The sequence below is a fragment of the Pipistrellus hanaki genome (assembly GCF_964339955.1).
Source record: "Pipistrellus hanaki genome assembly, chromosome: 13".
In the NCBI taxonomy this organism is placed as follows: domain Eukaryota; kingdom Metazoa; phylum Chordata; class Mammalia; order Chiroptera; family Vespertilionidae; genus Pipistrellus; species Pipistrellus hanaki.
Window position 1 is genome coordinate 44,597,002 of NC_140515.1, and position 17,857 is coordinate 44,614,858.

General features: G+C 45.1%; 1 protein-coding gene across 4 annotated transcripts in view; it reads left to right on the top strand.

Moving 5' to 3' along the window:
- The window catches only part of RARB (retinoic acid receptor beta), a 625,020-nt gene that overhangs the window by 486,024 nt on the left and 121,139 nt on the right, over positions 1 to 17,857 (top strand). The window contains exon 1 of one of the 4 annotated variants that reach the window (XM_084902994.1): positions 2 to 702. The exons of 2 other annotated variants lie outside the window; for them this stretch is intronic. In XM_084902994.1, coding sequence (XP_084759120.1) covers positions 546 to 702 — 157 coding nt within the window. In that variant the 5' untranslated portion in view covers positions 2 to 545. Of the gene's footprint in view, position 1; positions 703 to 17,857 lie in introns of those variants that run through there. One more of the 4 variants, XM_084902996.1, reaches the window with a different exon arrangement.

A 17,857-nucleotide genomic window follows, 5' to 3' on the forward strand; every position in this document is an offset into this window, starting at 1 on the left:
TCACCGAAAGTTCACTCGCATATATTAGGCAATTCAATCTTTCATTCCGTGTGACAGAAGTAGTAGGAAGTGAGCTGTTCGGAGGCAGGAGGGTCTATTCTTTGCCAGAGGGGGGGAACCAGAATTCCCCCGTGCGCGCCGTTTGAGGACTGGGATGCGGAGGACGCGAGCGAGCCGGGCAGGGCTGGCCTGGGCACCGTCGGGGTAGGATCCGGACCGCATTCTGCATTCGGGAGGCTTTCTGCACGCCTTGGCTCCGAAGGAGAACTTGGGATCTTTGCTGGGAACCCCCCTCCACCCCGGCCCCGGGCTGGATTGGCCGAGCGAGCCTGGAAAATGGTAAATGATCATTTGGATCAATTACAGGCTTTTAGCTGGCTTGTCTGTCATAATTCATGATTCGGGGCTGGGAAAGAGAACCAACAGCCTGCGTGCCAAAAAAGGGGCAGAGTTTGATGGAGTTGGGTGGACTTTTCGATGCCATTTGCCTCCACACCTAGAGGAATAAGCACTTTTGCAGACATTGCGGTGGTGCAGGGGAGATCATGTTTGACTGTATGGATGTTCTGTCAGTGAGTCCCGGGCAAATCCTGGATTTCTACACGGCGAGCCCGTCTTCCTGCATGCTCCAGGAGAAAGCTCTCAAAGCATGCTTCAGTGGACTGACCCAAACCGAATGGCAACACCGGCACACTGCTCAATGTAGGTTTATTTTTTTCCCTTCTTCTACCAAGCAAAAAAAAAAAAAAAAAAAAAGAAAGAAAAAAAGAAAAAAGAAAAAGAGAGAGAGAATGAATTGTCTCTCTTGCATGCAATAAAGACATTGGAAACAAACTAGCCCTGGTAGCAAGACAAAGGGTTTAATGATTTAAGGCTGGAAGGGTGTGATATGCTGGCGTGTGCATATTGATCCCCTCTGCTGAGATTTTCCTGTAAGATGTTTTCTTCCCAAACACCCCCTCCCGACCCCCCTGCTCCTCTCCTTACCAACCTTTGCAGCCTCTTGAAAAACAGTTTTGTTATTTTTAAATCTGCATGGAGGGGGGGGGGGTAAGGGGGTAAAGAGAGGGCGACCACAGGACTTTGAAACGTTCTTCAAGTAAGGCGGTTTGACACATTGTGCAGTTTTGTTTTGTTTTTTTACTGAGATGTATGCAGAGGGGAATTGAACTTTGCTGTTCTTGGGATTAGCTATGGGTTGTGTATATTCCCCCCCCCCCTTCCCCATGTGTCTCCACAGTCCAAAGTAATTAAAATATGACATCTCCCTTGCAAGGAACTTAGCCTGATTAAGACGGCTCGCGGCTCCTGAAGTTCATAAGCCACCCGTTCAAGCGGCAGCCCCCAATGTTTTCCTTGCGAAGGGAAGGCAATATTTCTTAGCATTGACCCTGCTGCCACCTTTCCGAGCCACTTTGTTGCTCTAAGAAGTTGCTGTTTTGCTAGAAAACTACTGGCAGTGAACACCCCTTGCGCTGAGCCATCCATTATTTCCCATATCTTGCGATTCAGGCAGGAACCTGCACATGGGTTATAGGGGAGGAAATATAAGCAAGGTAGCCCAGCTTTTTCTTAAAAAAAAAAAAAAAATATTGACTATTTGGTTATCTGATGCTGACAGGGTGCCGAGGCACGCATCTGGTCAACAGTAGCCTGGCTGCTGGCTTGAGAAATGGCCAGAAGTCCCAGGAAAAATCCCACCTTCGGTGGCTGTGGTGGGAGCCTGCAGGATGCATCTGAGCCCTGACAGTGATTTAGATAAATGGCCGAGCTATCTATCACCATGTTTTTAGTACTTTATTTGACAATTCATTGGAGCATTAGCCTGAAAATGACATTTTAAATCTTTGTTTTCAAAGGGGTCAAGGTTTAACTGGGAGAAATGGAGTTTTCCTAAGAACAGGGTGGCTTATCTAAAGAGAGGGGAGAAGGAAGAGGGGACAGGGACTAGATTGAAATTGCCCTCTTGGAAACTTTTCTTAAGGGAGAGAGACTCGCTTCTTGGGCCAGGAAATCAACAGGTTTGTCGCTGGAAAAAAATCAATAACCGTTTGATGCCAGCAGTCTGGCTTGTCTTGCTGAATATTTTGTCGAGCCTTAACCAGGGCAAAAACAATATCATTTTCAGAAGGCAGCTTCATGGTCAGCTGTTCCCCAAATGCCTTTTCTTTCCTGCTTCCTAGTTTCTTTCCAGAGAAGGCAGAGAAACTTAGCGTTACAAAGTAATTTTCCAATTTTCTTTAGACCTGTCCTCTCCAGCAATTAAAAAACTGGGGTGAACCATCTCACCTGGGGTCTCAGGGAACTGGGGTCGGGGGTCCGGGGGGGGGGGTCTCTCAAACTTCTTGCAGGAGAAAGTTCCAATGAAACATTTTTATTTTTAAGAAGGGGGGGGCGGGGGGGGAATGCTGAAGACCCTGGCATAAAGCTATTAGACCTAATAGAGCTTTTACAAGCAGGCATTCTCCCTTTTGTCATTAACCCTCCAAACAGGCCCATTAAGTTGTAGGAGTAGGGGGGAAAGCTTTGTTTGTTCATGAACAAGTTAAACAAGGGATTTTTCTTATCTGGGAAGAGGAGTGGTAAATGTGTCATTCGCCTCGGGCCAGTCGATAAGCAAGAAGTGTTGATAACAGCAGAGTTCAGCTAATCAAAGAAGCTTGCATTAGGAAAAGTAAATAAAGGCATTGGACAAAGGGATTTCAGAAATTCCAGCGTCTTATTTTTTTGCAAAGCAGGGCAATTAGAGCTGGCTGTGGTCAGTTTCACAAGGGTTGGAATCCCACACCCTAACTTGGGGTTTAAGTGAATAAAATGTAAATACTGCTTATGCACCATTCAGGCTGCTTTCTCCCCCATAAACCTCCTTCAGACTGGTCAGTGTAGCTAGCTGTTCAAGGGACTCCGTTTTTAAGCCTAAATAAAAATTCTAACACATGTCTGCCAGGAGGGGTGTTTGGTTCAGAGGGGCATAACTGGCTAGCTAGGGCTTTTGAAATAAAAGCATATTAGGGCTAGGTTTGTATACGTAAAACATAAAAGCCACAACCTTTTCCATTTTACTTAATGACTGTTTTGACGAGAAGCAGATCTGTTTGTGCTCTTAAAGCAGAGGAAACAGTGGGCAAAGATGGAGGGGGAAAATAGTACTAAATTCCACCCAAAACCCCTTTCTGTTTTGAGATCCTACTGGGTTTTTTTTTGTTTTGTTTTGTTTTGTTTTTTAACAGTGTGTGTGTGTGTGTGTGTGTGTGTGTGTGTGTTGTGTGTAGTACTTAGAGTATACCCTTTGAATACAAAATACAGCAGAAGCTTTTCTCAAAAGGTGTTAGACTATTGTTTTGCTTTTTCTTCATTTTTAATTTTCGAGGCAGAAAAATGATATGTCAGCCAGCTGCTGTTGGAGGAGGGCCTATAAATTGCTGGTTATAAAAATGCGAAGTCAGGATTAGTGGGCTACTAAGGGAATGTGGCATAAATAATGCGATGGTGAGACTGCCCCTGGAAGGGATGGGGGTCTCGAAGTTTCTGTTCAGATGCCTCTGGGATTATCTTGGGCTTTTAGGCTGCTCCAGATGTTTTCGGCATTCATTGCTCAGTGGGCATGGGACAAATCCTAATATCTGCCGTCTAAATATAGTTGCTTTCAGTGAAATGAGTGTGACAAGTTCTTGGCCCCCTTCCCCATCTTTTCCCTACTCAACACATCAAAGGAAAATAGGGGGGGGGGAATTCTTTTTGAAATGGTCTTTTGCCCATTAATGAGAAGGGATAGTCTGTGGTTGTTGTTTTTTAAAAAATAGCTGTGGTTATGTGTGATGAAGGAACAAAAAAAGTGCCCTTCTCAGAGAGCTGGGGCCTGAATTTTAAGTATTAAACAGTATCTAAATCCTCTCCTACTGAGATATAAATTGGGGTCAAAGTGGCAAAATCAAAGATACCCTCTGAAAGAGAGACTAAATAAAGACTGACAGCCACCGTATGAATTGATTGGGGTTTTGAATAAATATTTCGGTGAAAAGGCTCAATTGTTTTTCTAAAGGAGGACATAATTTTCTGCTTCTCGGCCACATGACGGTGGTAACCAATACCACCAGAAAGAAGAGAAGAAAGGGGATTTTTGCTTTAAACCTCAGAGGGTGCAGGACAGGGTCGGTTGAAAACAAGTGGAAGATTCACACAGACTTTTCTTCCCTGAAGGAAAAAATAGAGATTTACTAAAATAAGTGTTGCCTGTATCCGATTGCTTGGTGCTTTGGGTAGGGAGCTATTGATGGGCAACTTAGGAGAAAAAAGTGCGCGAGTTTACATTTCATCACCAGAAAAGCGTAGATTCCAAAAGTAAAACAAAACAGTAGGAGCGGTAGGCATCTGTCTGCTTCAGCCTGGCCTATGGAACTGGTTTAGAAGCTCTAGTGAGCATTTGATTTTCCAGCTCAGATGCAGAGTCTTTGCATTGGAATGGACCTCTCCCCCGCCCCTCACCCCCCTTAGTAGATAAATGATCAGAATGGCAATTTCTGAAAGGTTAGCTGACCTGACTCAGAAGTTTTCTTCTCGTTTCTGAAAGCCTGGCTTGGTCCGTATATAACCAGTCACTATTGTCATGAACTTTCCTTCACAGCATAAAAGTCAAAGAAAGTTCTGGATATCAGATGTTTATAATTTCCTTTCAGCATGGTAAGCCCCTGAGTTGGCTGAGAAGAAAAACCTTACCGTTTTATGCTTTATCTGTTCCACCAGCATCAATAAAGGCTTTCAGAGGGGAAATAACACGATGAAGATGATAAATTCTGCTCTCAAGGAACTTATCATCTTTAAAAGCAAACTCATTTTTTAAACGCTAGAAATGTTTCCTTGGGAAGGAGCTCTCTAGGAGGCAGATAGAGATGTAAAACCAAGATGCAAAAGAGAAAACTTATTTTTGAGTCCCACGGGACTTATTAAAAACAATACGGGCAGTGTTCCCTTTAGAACCTCTTATGAAGAATCTTCCATAGAGTTGGAGTTGCATGTAACCGCCAATAAATTTATCCTCAAATGACACTTTTATACTTTAAATGTTCTAATATAAATCCAGTTAACTATCAATTAAATGGGCCATTTCGGAAATGGGAGTTTTGATGAAGGTTAATCAGAAAAAAGTCTTGGCTAAAACACCTTTCCAGGAGATATTAATGTGGAATCTTGCCTTTCAAATTATAGGGCAGTTATGGCAATCATATATCTCCCATGCTCTAGAATAACCCGCCTTCCAATAGACGGCCAGAGTTCCCACATAAATCATTGAAATATGCCAGCTATTTCGATATTGGGACGTTTCCTAGGCTGCCCCTTGAACCCAGGAGGGGCACAGAGAGTCTTTGTTTGGATTCCATGGTCAGTGTAACCAGAGTGTGCACAGCTTCATTTTCCCGTTATTACTGAAGGTCTCCTCGTGCTTCTGGGTCGTTCTTGGGAACGTGCATTCCTTTTGTGGCAATTCTTTTTGTGCGAACAGAAGGCATCTCTTGCAAAATGCATTTAAGCATTGTGATGGTGGTTCTGACTCCAGCACGTGTGTGTGTGTGTGTGTGTGTGTGTGTGTGTGTAGTCAGGGAAGGGGTAGAATTATTCAATTGCATTACTATGAACCATCTGTATCCGTTCTTCTCCAGCTTCGCCTTAAAAAGTTGGGAATGGGGGTGATGGAGAGAGGAGCGTAGAGGTAACTCGGGTTTCAGATTTATCAGGAGCCTGTCTGTAAGTGTCTCGGCCTAAGTACCTCTTGTTAAATCGGAGATGAGATAACCTGCCCCATCTGTAAGGTCTAATAACACAACCTCATCCGTCACTATGCTGCCCTGAATTCTCTGCTTCCTAACCAGCTTCTTTACTTCGTTGTCAAGAAGCAGGATTCCTGTCCCATCCCGTCCCCTCCCGTCCCCCTAAATCCTTTCAAATGAATTTGTTTTTCAAGTTGCAAAAGCTCTGTCCCTGGGAAGCAGTGGAGGGTGAGTCTGCAGTTATGTTATTTATCCTGAGCTTTCAGAGCTTCTTAGATGGGAGTTCAAACAGGCAGCGGAACTGCTGACTTGATTTTTCTCTGGCCTTGCAGGGTGTGGGGAGCTGAAAAGGGGGCCATTCAGCAAGATAAGACCCTTGGTCCGCAGCATGATAAGGCGAGGATAACGGGGACTGACGTCAGGGACGTGGCTTTTCCTCTGGTCAGGGCACGGGGGTCCCAGAGGCCTCCAGGCCTCCCTCAGAGGCTGCCGGCGTGAACCAGCTCTGATGGGGAGAGGAAAGCTCATTTTCACAGGGGTGATCGTGGGTGACAGGGTCCCTCCTTCCCCAAAAGGAGATTGCTCCAAACAGAACATAGAAGAACTTGGAGGGGCGGGGGCGGGGGCAGGCAAGGAGTGATTTTAATACAAACAGATTTAAGATTATAATGGCAGTTGTCATATCATAGGTATTTGCTTGCTGGCTGTCAGCCGTTCCCCTCAGGTGACAGCCTATCCAGCTAGTCACCAAATCGTATCCCCCATGACTCATGCCAAGTCTCCCTACAGAGCAAAATGGGAGGGAATTCACATTGTCAGAGAGTTAATCCCCGGGACTCCTATTTACTTTTCTAAGTACTTGGTCCCCACCCCCATCCGCATCATATGACAGCATTGTTCCAGCCAGTGCATTAGCCACCAGCCCAGAAACCACGGGCACATTTCCCTCCCCTCTTTCCGTCTTCCTTTTCTCTCAAACTCAGATTTTTTATTTTATTATATTTTTTTGCAAGTATATCCCATTGGAAGTTTGGAGAAGAAATTCAAATGAAAGTGTCCTATTATTTTTTTTCAGTTGACTCCTTTCTTAAAAGATAGCTCTTTTTTTTAGTTTTAGTATTGAATAATAGTCTCCTAATTGGATTCAGATTGAGTGAATGTTTGTTGTTGTTGTTGTTGTTGTTGTTGTTTTTATCAGTTACTTACTGATTAAAAAAACAAACAAACAAACACATAGCTGAATTCAAAATACTGTGGTAGATAAGAACTGGGGAAGAGATAGTGATCACATTTATTACAGTTTTTCTCCAATTTGCAGAGCAAATGAAAGACGGCATAGAATAAATCCCTCTTCTCACAAATATTGAAACTTTCAGGGCTCCAGTACCTTTGTCTGGTCATCCAAGTCCATAATTATAAAAAAAGGCTGATGATCTGAAGGTCATTTCAGCTTCAAAAGATTTTTTAGGGCCTGGTCTATTGGAAAGCTTGGGGGTATAATTAACTAAAATGGAAATGGAGGCAAAGCGAAATTCAGTTCCTGATGTTTTAATTTAACTCCGCACTGCCATGTGTTATTGAAGAGAATTCTTAAAGGCAAACATAATTATTTCATTATGGGCCTCCGAATGCTTTCATTGGCTTTAATGACAAGAAGCTGTATAAAAAGGCATACATTTTAATTAGTCCTCCTTCTATTTACATCAGATAAATAACAAATAATTGATGAAAAACAAGTCTTGGGGAGGGATGATTTCACATGGTGCGCTGGTTCCAGTTTAATGATGAAACATTTCTCTGTTGCTTTGCGTGTTAATTATGCCGACATTACCGTGGTGGGGCCGAGGGGCTAAAATACTGTTGTTGCCCTTTTTTATTACAAAAAAAAAAAAAAATCACCATGAATTGGAAGCTGAGAAAGGTACTGGAACCACATCTCAGAGGAAGTAAACTGCCAGGCCCATTCATTTCACTACGTTTGTTTGCACTTATTCTGATCACTTTTCTCTTTCTCGCCTCATCTTTTAGGAGGGTTCCACATGCATTTTTATGGCCACATGTCCTCCCAAGTCCAAGTCCCTTTCTTTCTCTCTGGCTGCTCTTGGTGGGGAGACTTGCCTGAAAGCACTTAGCCAAATGCCTCCTGGAAATGCCGAGAGCCGGTCTCCAGGCCCAGGCCCGCTTTCCCTTTGATTTTATATGAAAACCCATTTCCCATGATTCATCCCTTTCGGTGTACAGAACACTAATTGTTATTATTGATTTTAAATTCCGTGACCATTACACGTAACCCAGATGACTGGCAGATAAAGGGTAATAATCCATGGAGTTCTGGAACACTTTCATGTTTGTGCGGAGTACTTTATGTGATCAATATTAACTGCCCCATTGAAACTAACGGCTGTATCAAATAACAGTCAATCAAATGAATGTGCTTGGAGATTATTTATTGAGAGCTTTAATTGTTCACTGGGGCCCTGCTTATCAGAGGAAACAATAGGAAGTCGAGATAGGAAGACCAGCTTTTGGCTTCGAGGAGGAAGGTGGAAGATGCTGACGAAAAGGCATCTCTGCTCATTGGGCGAGAGTTTCCGGTAACCCAAGCTAGGCTTCCAGGGGGCAGAAGTGGCAAATACCTCACAGAGGCTACCCTGCCACCTGTCTCCCGGCCAAGGATCCTCTTGCCCTGTGAAAAGTTGTCTCTCTCTGGGAGTTTTACTGCTTCTCCCCTGCAGTCCCTCTCACATACATCACCCTCCCCTGCATCTCTCCACCTGTAGCCCCCTCACTGCCTGATGGTCTGAGATCATCGAAATAGTCAATGTCTACAGCTAGGACATGGGAATCATAATGTCTACCTTGCAGGGTTGGTGGAAAGATGAGAGATCATGTAAACGAGGGTTCCATGCTTGTCCCGAAAACACACGTGCGGACATCACTGAGCAGACCTTCTGCTCTGATTCCGTGACACCTGTGGCTTATGAGTCTTGGTGAATAGTGAACAGTCTTCTTTATGGTTGGTATCCCTTTTCCTCGGTGACATGGTGCCTCTCTCTGTGGCTCATAACGTAGGCGACAGTCCTTCCCGTTTGTCACAGGGAGGATAGCTCTGCGGTCCTGATTCAGTGCGCGGCCCCCAGATTTAGTACAAATAGATTGACTTTTACAAGCGAGCGTTGTCACCTTCGACGTTGTCACAATACACATGGCCCAAGGATGCTGTCAGGGGCGCAGCGCGTTTTTATTGCTCACTGATGGATTGGATCTCCCAGCGCTCCATTCAACCAAGGGCTCTTGGGCGCCTGCCAGGCCCCAGGCTCCCTGGCATGTTCTGGGGGGGACACCAGGACGGGTCTGACGCTGTCGCTGCTCTCTCTGGCCTCACGATGTACGGGACACCCTTGGGCACGCAAGTCCCTGTGATGCAGCCCCCCTTCTGACACAAACACTGGAATCTCCTCAGAACGTTGGGCCTGAGTTTCACTTTGATGAGAATTAAAAACCACTGCGAACCACAGCTGGTGCATAAGGTGAGGGATCGAGTGGGTGACACATTTTTGTCCCAGGGAGCAGGCTTCGCGTTTTCCCATGTGTAGGCGTCCCAGATATTTCTAAGTGTAGTTTATAGAGCAGCGTTTTACATGGATGCCGAGCAACAGAGTAAGTGCACACCTTCCGAGCATGCTTCTTGAAGACTCTCCCTTAAATGTCTGTGGAGTGTTTGTTAAGTAATGTTCTTGTGGGGTGGGGCCTGATTAGATGAGGTGGTAAAACAGCCAAGTACGTCTTTATGATTGTTCCTGGGGCATGTTGCTGAGTAACACACTTCCCCAAGGCTTAGTGGCCTGACACTTCATTGTCTCAGGATCCAGGCGATGGACTGGGCTCAGCTGGGCAGTTCTTCTGTTCCACGTGATGTCAGCTGAGGCTGCATCATCCAGGGCTAACCAGGGCTAACCAGAAGGCCACCCCCAGGGCTGGCAGTGATGTTGTCAGGCCACCCCCAGGGCTGGCAGTGATGTTGTGGGTAGACAGCTCCACCGGGGGCTGTGCAGTAGCTGCATAGGCCTTGCTACTCTCCGCATGGCACCCGCAGTCTGAGAGGGAGCACTCCCAGAGGGAAGAAGCAGAAGCTCCCAGTCCTCTGAAAGGCAGGATCCAGAGCTGGCATAGAGTCCCTTTCAAAATATTTTGTTGCTAAGCAGCCACAGGGCCGGGCCAGATCGAATGAGTCTACCTCTCCATGGGGGAGGGAGGAAGAATGTGCTGCCATCTTTAGTCCATAATAACAATCATCGCATCTATGCCCCGTAACAAAGAAATTACTCTCTTCTGATTAGATGGAAGGACTTCTGTGGGATTTTTGTTAGCTTGGGGGTTTTTTTGGTCTGGTTAAATATTTAACAGCATTCTACTCTAGTGATTGCACATACATTGTCACCAGTTAATCTTCACAAACAAGCCTGATAGGAAAGTATGATTATCCTCATTCTACAGAAGAGGAAGCTGAGGCTCAGAGAAGGTGAGTGACGACGTGACGTCGCACAGTTGTGGAGCTGGGTTAAGTCCCAGGAAGGTGCCTCCACCCACCACGTTCAGTGATTCACAGAGGTGTCATCAGCTTCTGCTAGTTGCCTCTGTCCTCTGTCAGCTGAGTGAAGACTCCCTGAACCAGTTTTTATGTCCTACTAATACCAAGAAAGGACCATCGAATGTTTTGGTTTGGGGGCAATGCAGAAAAGAGAGGAAATGATGGGGATGGAGTGTGTGTGTGTGTGTGTGTGTGTATACGTGTGTGTGTGTTGCCTTATTTTATTGTTGGGTTCCCTTACTAACCCTGGGAGGTCTTTGAGTTTAGATAGTGTGTCCTTTGCTTCTGCTTTTCCCAGGCTAGTAGAGTACTTGTACCTACCTGGTCAGTACTCCGTTACCGATGGCTTAGTCACGGACAGGTTCAAGCAAAAGATCTATCTAACTGAAACTGGTTTGGCTCAGTGGATAGAGCATCAGCCTGTGGACTGAAAGGTCCCAGGTTCGATTCCAGTCAAGGGCATATACCATGGTTGCAGGCACATCCCCAGTAGGGGGTGTGCAAGAGGCAGCTGATCGATGATTCTCTCTCATCGATGTTTCTAACTCTCTATCCCTTGTCCTTCTTCTCTGTAAAAAAAAATAAAAAATAAAAATAAATAAATAAATAAAAATCAGTAAAATATATTTAAAAAAAAAAAAAAAAAAAAAGAGATCTATGCTAGATCTCGGCACCGTCCAATCAAACTTTCTACAGTGATGGAAATGATCTGTAATTCTGTGTTGGCCAGTATGGTAGTTGCCACCTGTGGTGACTGAGCACTTGAGATGTGGCTAATATATCCATCCATTGGAGGATCTACATCTTTCATTTTATTTCCTTTTTAATTTTCTTAGCTTTCAGGAGCCACGTGTGGCGAGTGGCTACTGTACGGAACAACGCAGCTCCATGTACGCCAGCTATTAATATTTATTAAATATTTGCTCACTCTCTTTACTTCCCTCTTTCATTAGCCTTTATTCTTCTTCCCTATTGCTCTAATGATCTCTTTATGTAGCTGGCAAATAGACTGCAGGAGAATGTAAACAGAAAACTGCGGGGTGGTGATTTCAGTCATTGTTTAACTTGCTTTCCTTCTGGGTGGGACTGTTTTTCCTGGGGCCTGGCACACACTTAGCACTTATTTTGCTCGCACTTCGTTTGCGGAGCTAAACCAGGATTCTCATAGAATCCCCGTGGGCTGGACTTCATTATATTCTTTGTAGCAATCGTACCAAGGCGGCATCCACATGTCTAGTCTTGCGTTTGGTTTTTCAAATGGACAGAGTGTCTTCCAACATTTTTCAGCTACTTTCAACGTAAACGACATGAAGGCGGACAAAGCAAGCTGTACTCTATGGAAGCCTCCCTGTGTGTTCTAGGAAGTCCCAGGCTCTGTATCCCACAAATGCCTTCTCCTGCTAATACATACGTGCTTTGCTTAAGGTGGCCAGAAGCGGGACTTCTGGCCACCTTAAGCAAAGCACATATGTATTAGCAGGAGAAGGCACTTGTGGGAGACTTAGCTTTGCTCTGTCACCCAGGGCCTGGCACATAGTAGGTGCTCAAGGAAGATGCTGAGAGGAGTTCAGTGACAACAAACTTGACATTCAGAACATCACAAGTGGCGCCTGCTTTTGTTTATCCTTGTATTTCTGGATTACTCGAACCTGAAGCAAACTCGAGGGGCTGTCCAAACTTGGGAGGCTCGAGTTGGCTGTTATGGCAGGCCCGTGTAAATGTACTAGCTGGAAAACAGGCCTGAAAACAGAAGAAATGGGGTATTTCCCTGAGCTTCTGGCACTTACTCTGATGGCCTCGGTATAGATTTTCTAACAGTACGTCCCATTAACCAAGACATTGCTGCTCCTCCTCCCCACCCACCTCCTTTTTCTCCACATCCCTAGAAATAGTGTGAAGCAAGCAAATAGAAATGGGACCACATCAAGAGGAATTTTAAAAATATATGTTTTTTTCACTGATTTTTCAGAAAAAGAGGAAGGAAGAGGGAGAGAGAAAAACATCCATCGGAGATGGAGCATGGATTGGCTTCCTCCCGCATGCCCCCTGCTGGGGATCGAGCCTGTAGCCTGGGCCTGCTCCCTGCCCAGGTATCTAACCAGCAACCCTTCCATGCACAGGGCGATGCCCAACCAACTGAGCCACACAGACCGGGGCCAAAGGAACTTTATTTTGTGTTTTTCCCCCCAGATGATTGCAAAGGGTGATAGACTTTCTCATGAATGATCACCGTCCTCATCATACCTAACATTAAATTTTTAATTCCTGCCAAGTGTGCAGAATGGCTGACGTCATCTAAACCTCCCAGCAGCCTGAGAGGAAGCGCTGTGCTTTCTCCACTTTATAGAGGAGCGGTCCCAGGCCCGGAGGCGTTCGGTACCCACTGCAGACCTCTGGAGGAGGAGAAAGCAGCTGGAAGTTCCCCACCCAGCTTTGCATAATGTGGGTTTCCTTCCCTCGGCCAACTATGCAAAGTCTGCTCCTCTCTTCTTTGTGGGGAGAGGGGGTGAGGAAGGCTGGGAGTCTCCGAACCCACCGAAGAATAGAAGGCTTTCCAAGTGAAAGCTGGAAACAATACATTTTTTTAACAAAATGGGCAGTTACTCTAATTGCTTTGCCCCTACTGTTCAATTCCTTTTTATGTCCTGATTCATTAAATTATGTGCACACACAGGCTTATTATTTACAGATGTATGCACTTTTAACGGGCTCATATGAAACAGATGTTTCCCGAAAGGTAGCAGAGAGCAAGCGATCTAAACCCTCCTTAGCGGGTATCAAGTGAGCATTATGGTTCATTACCTGCAGGTCTTTTGCTATTATTTTGAATTGCAATGTCCAGTGTTGGGGGAGGCTGATCCAATCTGTCCCCTGGAGGAGCTCATAAAGAACAACAGCCCCAGACGCAGACAGCTGCATCTCAAAATAAAAGAGGGCGTGTGCCGGGGATGAGCAGGTGGTGCTCACATGTGGGCTCAGGTGGATACGAATGAGTTTTATAAGCAATTTGAGAAAAGGAGATCATTTGGATTACAGTTGATATTTTAATTTTTAAGAGCCAGATTCCATGATATCCTAATCATTAGTCTTTGAATTCATAGCCAAGCAATGATACTTTTTTTAAAAATCCAGAATGTCTTAATTTTTTATTTTTATTTTTAGATGGAATTATTCCATTGCTCTTGTAGCTGCAGGAATGCACGTAAAGCTTGGGCAGTGCGTATGACACCAAATTACTATCTACTAGATTCTGGAAGAGCTGAGGTGGGCCGTGGCCACAGGGTCTTCGTGGCTCCGCAGTAAATAAGCTTCCATTAACTGTAGCATTAGCTCCAGTTATCTATGGCTACACAGCAGACCAGCCCAGTACTTGGCGGTTCCGTCTCACTTGGGGTCTTTCAAATGGTTGCAGTGAGCTAGTGCTGGGGGGCTGGGAGGGGCTCCTCTGAGAGCCTGAGTAGGCTTGATGTTCAGCATGACTTCTCCTTTCATGGGTGTAGTTCCTCAGCTGAGACCGATGGGACAGCTAAAGGCTGCCTGAGCAGCTCTGTCTCCATAACGGCCTCCTCTTGTGGTGTGGGCTTCCTCACAGCATGGCGGTCCCTGGGCTCTTTCCATGGCTCCCCCCAGAATAAGCATTGCAGAGAATCCCAGATGGCAGCTGGAAGGCTCCTCAGGATCTAGCCTCGCGTGTAACACACCATTACCCTCTCTGCATTGTATTGATCAAAAGGGAGTCGCAGTAGCAGCTCAGATTCAAAGGTAAATGACGTTTGGTTCATTGAGCCCTAGACGTGTGGTTCATTGAGCAGGCCGTCTTCAGAGACCGGCTATCACACTAATAATGCACTCAGAACAAGGTAGCATGGCCTAATAAAAAATAAGCATGACCAATTCAGATTGCTGACTGGGTAGCATATGTCAGTACGTCTTCAGAATGTTGGGGAGCCATCATAATCAGCCCTCAAAGCCATGGTGAGATTTATTGTTTATGAGTTCCCAGGCGTTCTCTAACCAAACAACAACAAAGGTTGGAGCAAAAAGATGGCTGAAATAATGTCATTTTTTGCACGTGGAAAGCTGGAAACCATCACAGCTGAAATATAGAATGGGAGGTGAAATATTAAGTGGCATATCAGGTTTATTGCATGTATGACCATGAGAGCGCGTTTTATTTTGTCTTATGGAGCTCTAAAAAAATCCATGTAATGGATTAAAGGTATTAAAACCCCCATATTCTGCCTGGCTCTAGGCCAGGGAACAAGGTGTGATAAATAATCTCAGCAGACAGAATATGTAGGAAGGAATTTTAAAATGAACTTGTGATAGACATATTGACCTCCCTAACTAATAAAAATGCATGCATGAGGCTAGTTTTGAAGGGAAGGTGCAGATCTCACACATTTATGGTGTACATAAATATTATGTACACTCTAGCGTTAACATCCTTAAAATATTTCCCACGTCTCTGTCATATGGCTATCATACTCTACCTTCACTCTGGAAGCAAAGAAAAGCATGAATTTTATAGGAACATGTGCAGTTACTATATGAAGAAAACGTTTTAATGTCTTAGCCCTGGCTGAGTAGTTCAGTGGGTAGGAGTGTCATCCAGATACTCCAGGTTTCAGGTTCAATCCCCAGTCAGGGCACAAAAAGAATCAACCAATGAATGTATATATGGGTGGGATAACAAATAAATGTTTCTCATTCCTCTCTCTCTTTAAATCAATCAATAAATAATCAAATCCTTTATCTTAAAGCAGGGGTCCGAAAACGGAGCCAAATCTAGCCCTGTAGCCAGTTTTTATAAATAACTCAAACATGTCACACTTGTTCATTTGCATCTTATCTATAATCACTTTTCTCTGACAATGGCAGACCTGTCAGTGGTTGTGACAGAGACCAACTATAGGGCTTACAAAGCCTAATGTACTTACTCTCTGGCCTTTTACTGGAAAAGTTTGCCAACCTTGACTTAAAACATTAAAAAATGAATAGGACAGCCGAAACCGGTTTGGCTCAGTGGTGGAGCGTCGGCCTGCGGACTGAAGGGTCCCAGGTTCGGTTCCGGTCAAGGGCATGTGCCTGGGTTGCGGGCACATCCCCAGTGGGGGGTGTGCAAGAGGCAGCTGGTCAGTGCTTCTCTCTCATCGACGTTTCTGTCTCTCTGTCTCTCTCTCCCTTCCTCCCTGTAAAAAAATCAATAAAATATATTTTTTTTAAAATGAATAGGACAGCTGAGACTATAAATGGGTGCTTTGTTTTTTGTTCATCATAATCTTGTGTGTGGATTCAGGAAGCCAGTTTTGGATCAAGCCATTTCCCAACTGTGTGACCTTGGCCAAGTCATTTACCTGCTCTAAGCTTCGGTTTCCTCCTGTGATAACAGAGATTTAAAAACTGATCATGATAGCTCTTCTTCACACCTTTATCGCGAGAGAGCAAGTAGGGTAACGTGAGTGAAAACACACACCTCAAGTCACCCACCATCATATAGCATGTGCTGTTGGCAGATGCCGCTGAACTGGCTGAAACTGTCACCATTCCTTTGATACCGCATAGAAAGATTTCTACGCAGATTTCATTCTTTTCACTCCTTCATTTTTTTCAAGCCACATTTATTGTGCTCACGCTACGTCCCACACACTCTGTTAAGCACCGGGTGTTTATAGGCGAGGCAGTTAAAGCCTCTGTGAGTGCAAGTAACATGCCAGGTCATGGCAGCCCTGGGCACCCGTCAGGACCTTCCTCCAGGTTGGGGCCGATTTTACCATCTGGTATTTTTAGTTGTCCATTTGCGTGGGCCAAGAACAGTGTCTTCTAACGTCCCTCTAACCCAGCATGTAGCGCAGTCTCCGGACCTGCCAGGTGCTCGATAAATATTTGCCAGCAGCTGGATGTTGTCAGGTGGCAGTGACTGCCCCGTGCTGCCCAGCCTTCCATTCAGTCCATCCAAAGGTCTGCCACTTGGGGCTGACAGCAACTATGGAAGGCTCTCCCCTGACAGATTTCTGTGGTAAGGAGTTGTTTAAAGAAGCTGCTTCCGAGGCTTCTAGGCCTGTGGGGTGGGGATGGATTGAAAAAACCGAGAGGAGGTGGTCGTTGCCATACTTTACATAACTGCCTGAGAGGCTGGGAAGAGACAGTTGAGAGTGTAATGAGGCAAAGAGGACTTGTTTTATTCATATTAGCATGCACAGGAGGGACTACTATTTTGATAGGGAAATGGAAGTGAAGGTTAGGAAATCAAGATAGGAGATTGATGAGTAGGAGAAAGGCGGGAAGGTGAGTACATTGAGATTCATCAACACAATAATGACCCTTGATACAGTAAAGATGATAACTGTCTGATACTGCTACATGACAGGCATATGTCAAGCGCTTGACAGCGCATTACTGTTTAATGCTTATGATAATCTAAGGAGGGATATGCTATCATTTTATGGAAGGGGAAATTGAGGTTCAGAGAGGTTAAGTAACTTGCCCAAAGTCACACAGCTAGTAAGTAGAAGAGTTAAGATTGAACCCAGGCAGGCTGGCTCCAGAGTTCACACTTCCAACTACATGCCTCAATTTGCAGATAGAAGGAAAGTACCCTGGAGGAACGAATATCCCAAAAGACTTAAGCCTTTCGGCCTGCTCATAGCTGGGAGATTGGTGAACATTTCTTTGATATTTCCAAGCTTTCCTTGGCGATTTCTTTCATCAGAACTAAAAGTAAAGCACTTTGAAATTCTCACCTTCTCACATCAAGAAATATTGAAAAACCACTGTTCGGAAAGAAAAAAAAAAAAAATCAGTGTTATAGTGTTTCTCTAATCTGAACAATTCCATATAGAAACTTAAGAATCTTTAAAAATATCCCCAAGTGTATACTTTGGAACTGATCTGTTCTGCCTAACCGTAGCACTAACAGAATCTTCCTATTAGTCAACTAGAAGGTTTGGAAGGCATATTTATTTACTACCTTTCTGCTGTAGTCACTCCTCCTACACACCCTGGACCTCAGGGAAGAGAGTGAGTCAGCTCTTCTTTTGGGGATTCCAAATCTTCAGGCAGCAACAATTCTCCATGCTGGTTTCGTTTTCGTGCCACATATGCTTAGGGGCAGGGAGGGAGGGGGCTTGGTCCAGAGCCCCCCACCCCCTAGCAGAGCCCGGAGCAGCCGGCAGTACTGCTGACCACATTTGGCCTGAGTTGCTGCTCCTCACAGAGTGTAGTCACACGCCCTTGGACCACTGCCAAAGGCCTTGGAACCTTGGGCTTAGCTGCTGCCATTCTGCCTGCTGGGGGCTGGTTTCTTAGCAGGGAAGATGTGGGAGGGGGGAGAGAGAGAGGGGGTGGGAGTGGGAGGGGAGAGAGAGAGAAAGAGACTTCTAATTCTTGTGTTGGCTTCTGGGGGACTTTCCTATTTTATTGCTATGACTGGAAAGAAAACAAAAAGGCTTTATTTCTGTCCCCTTAGCTTCATTTTTAGTTTTCCAGGTTAACTTTTGGT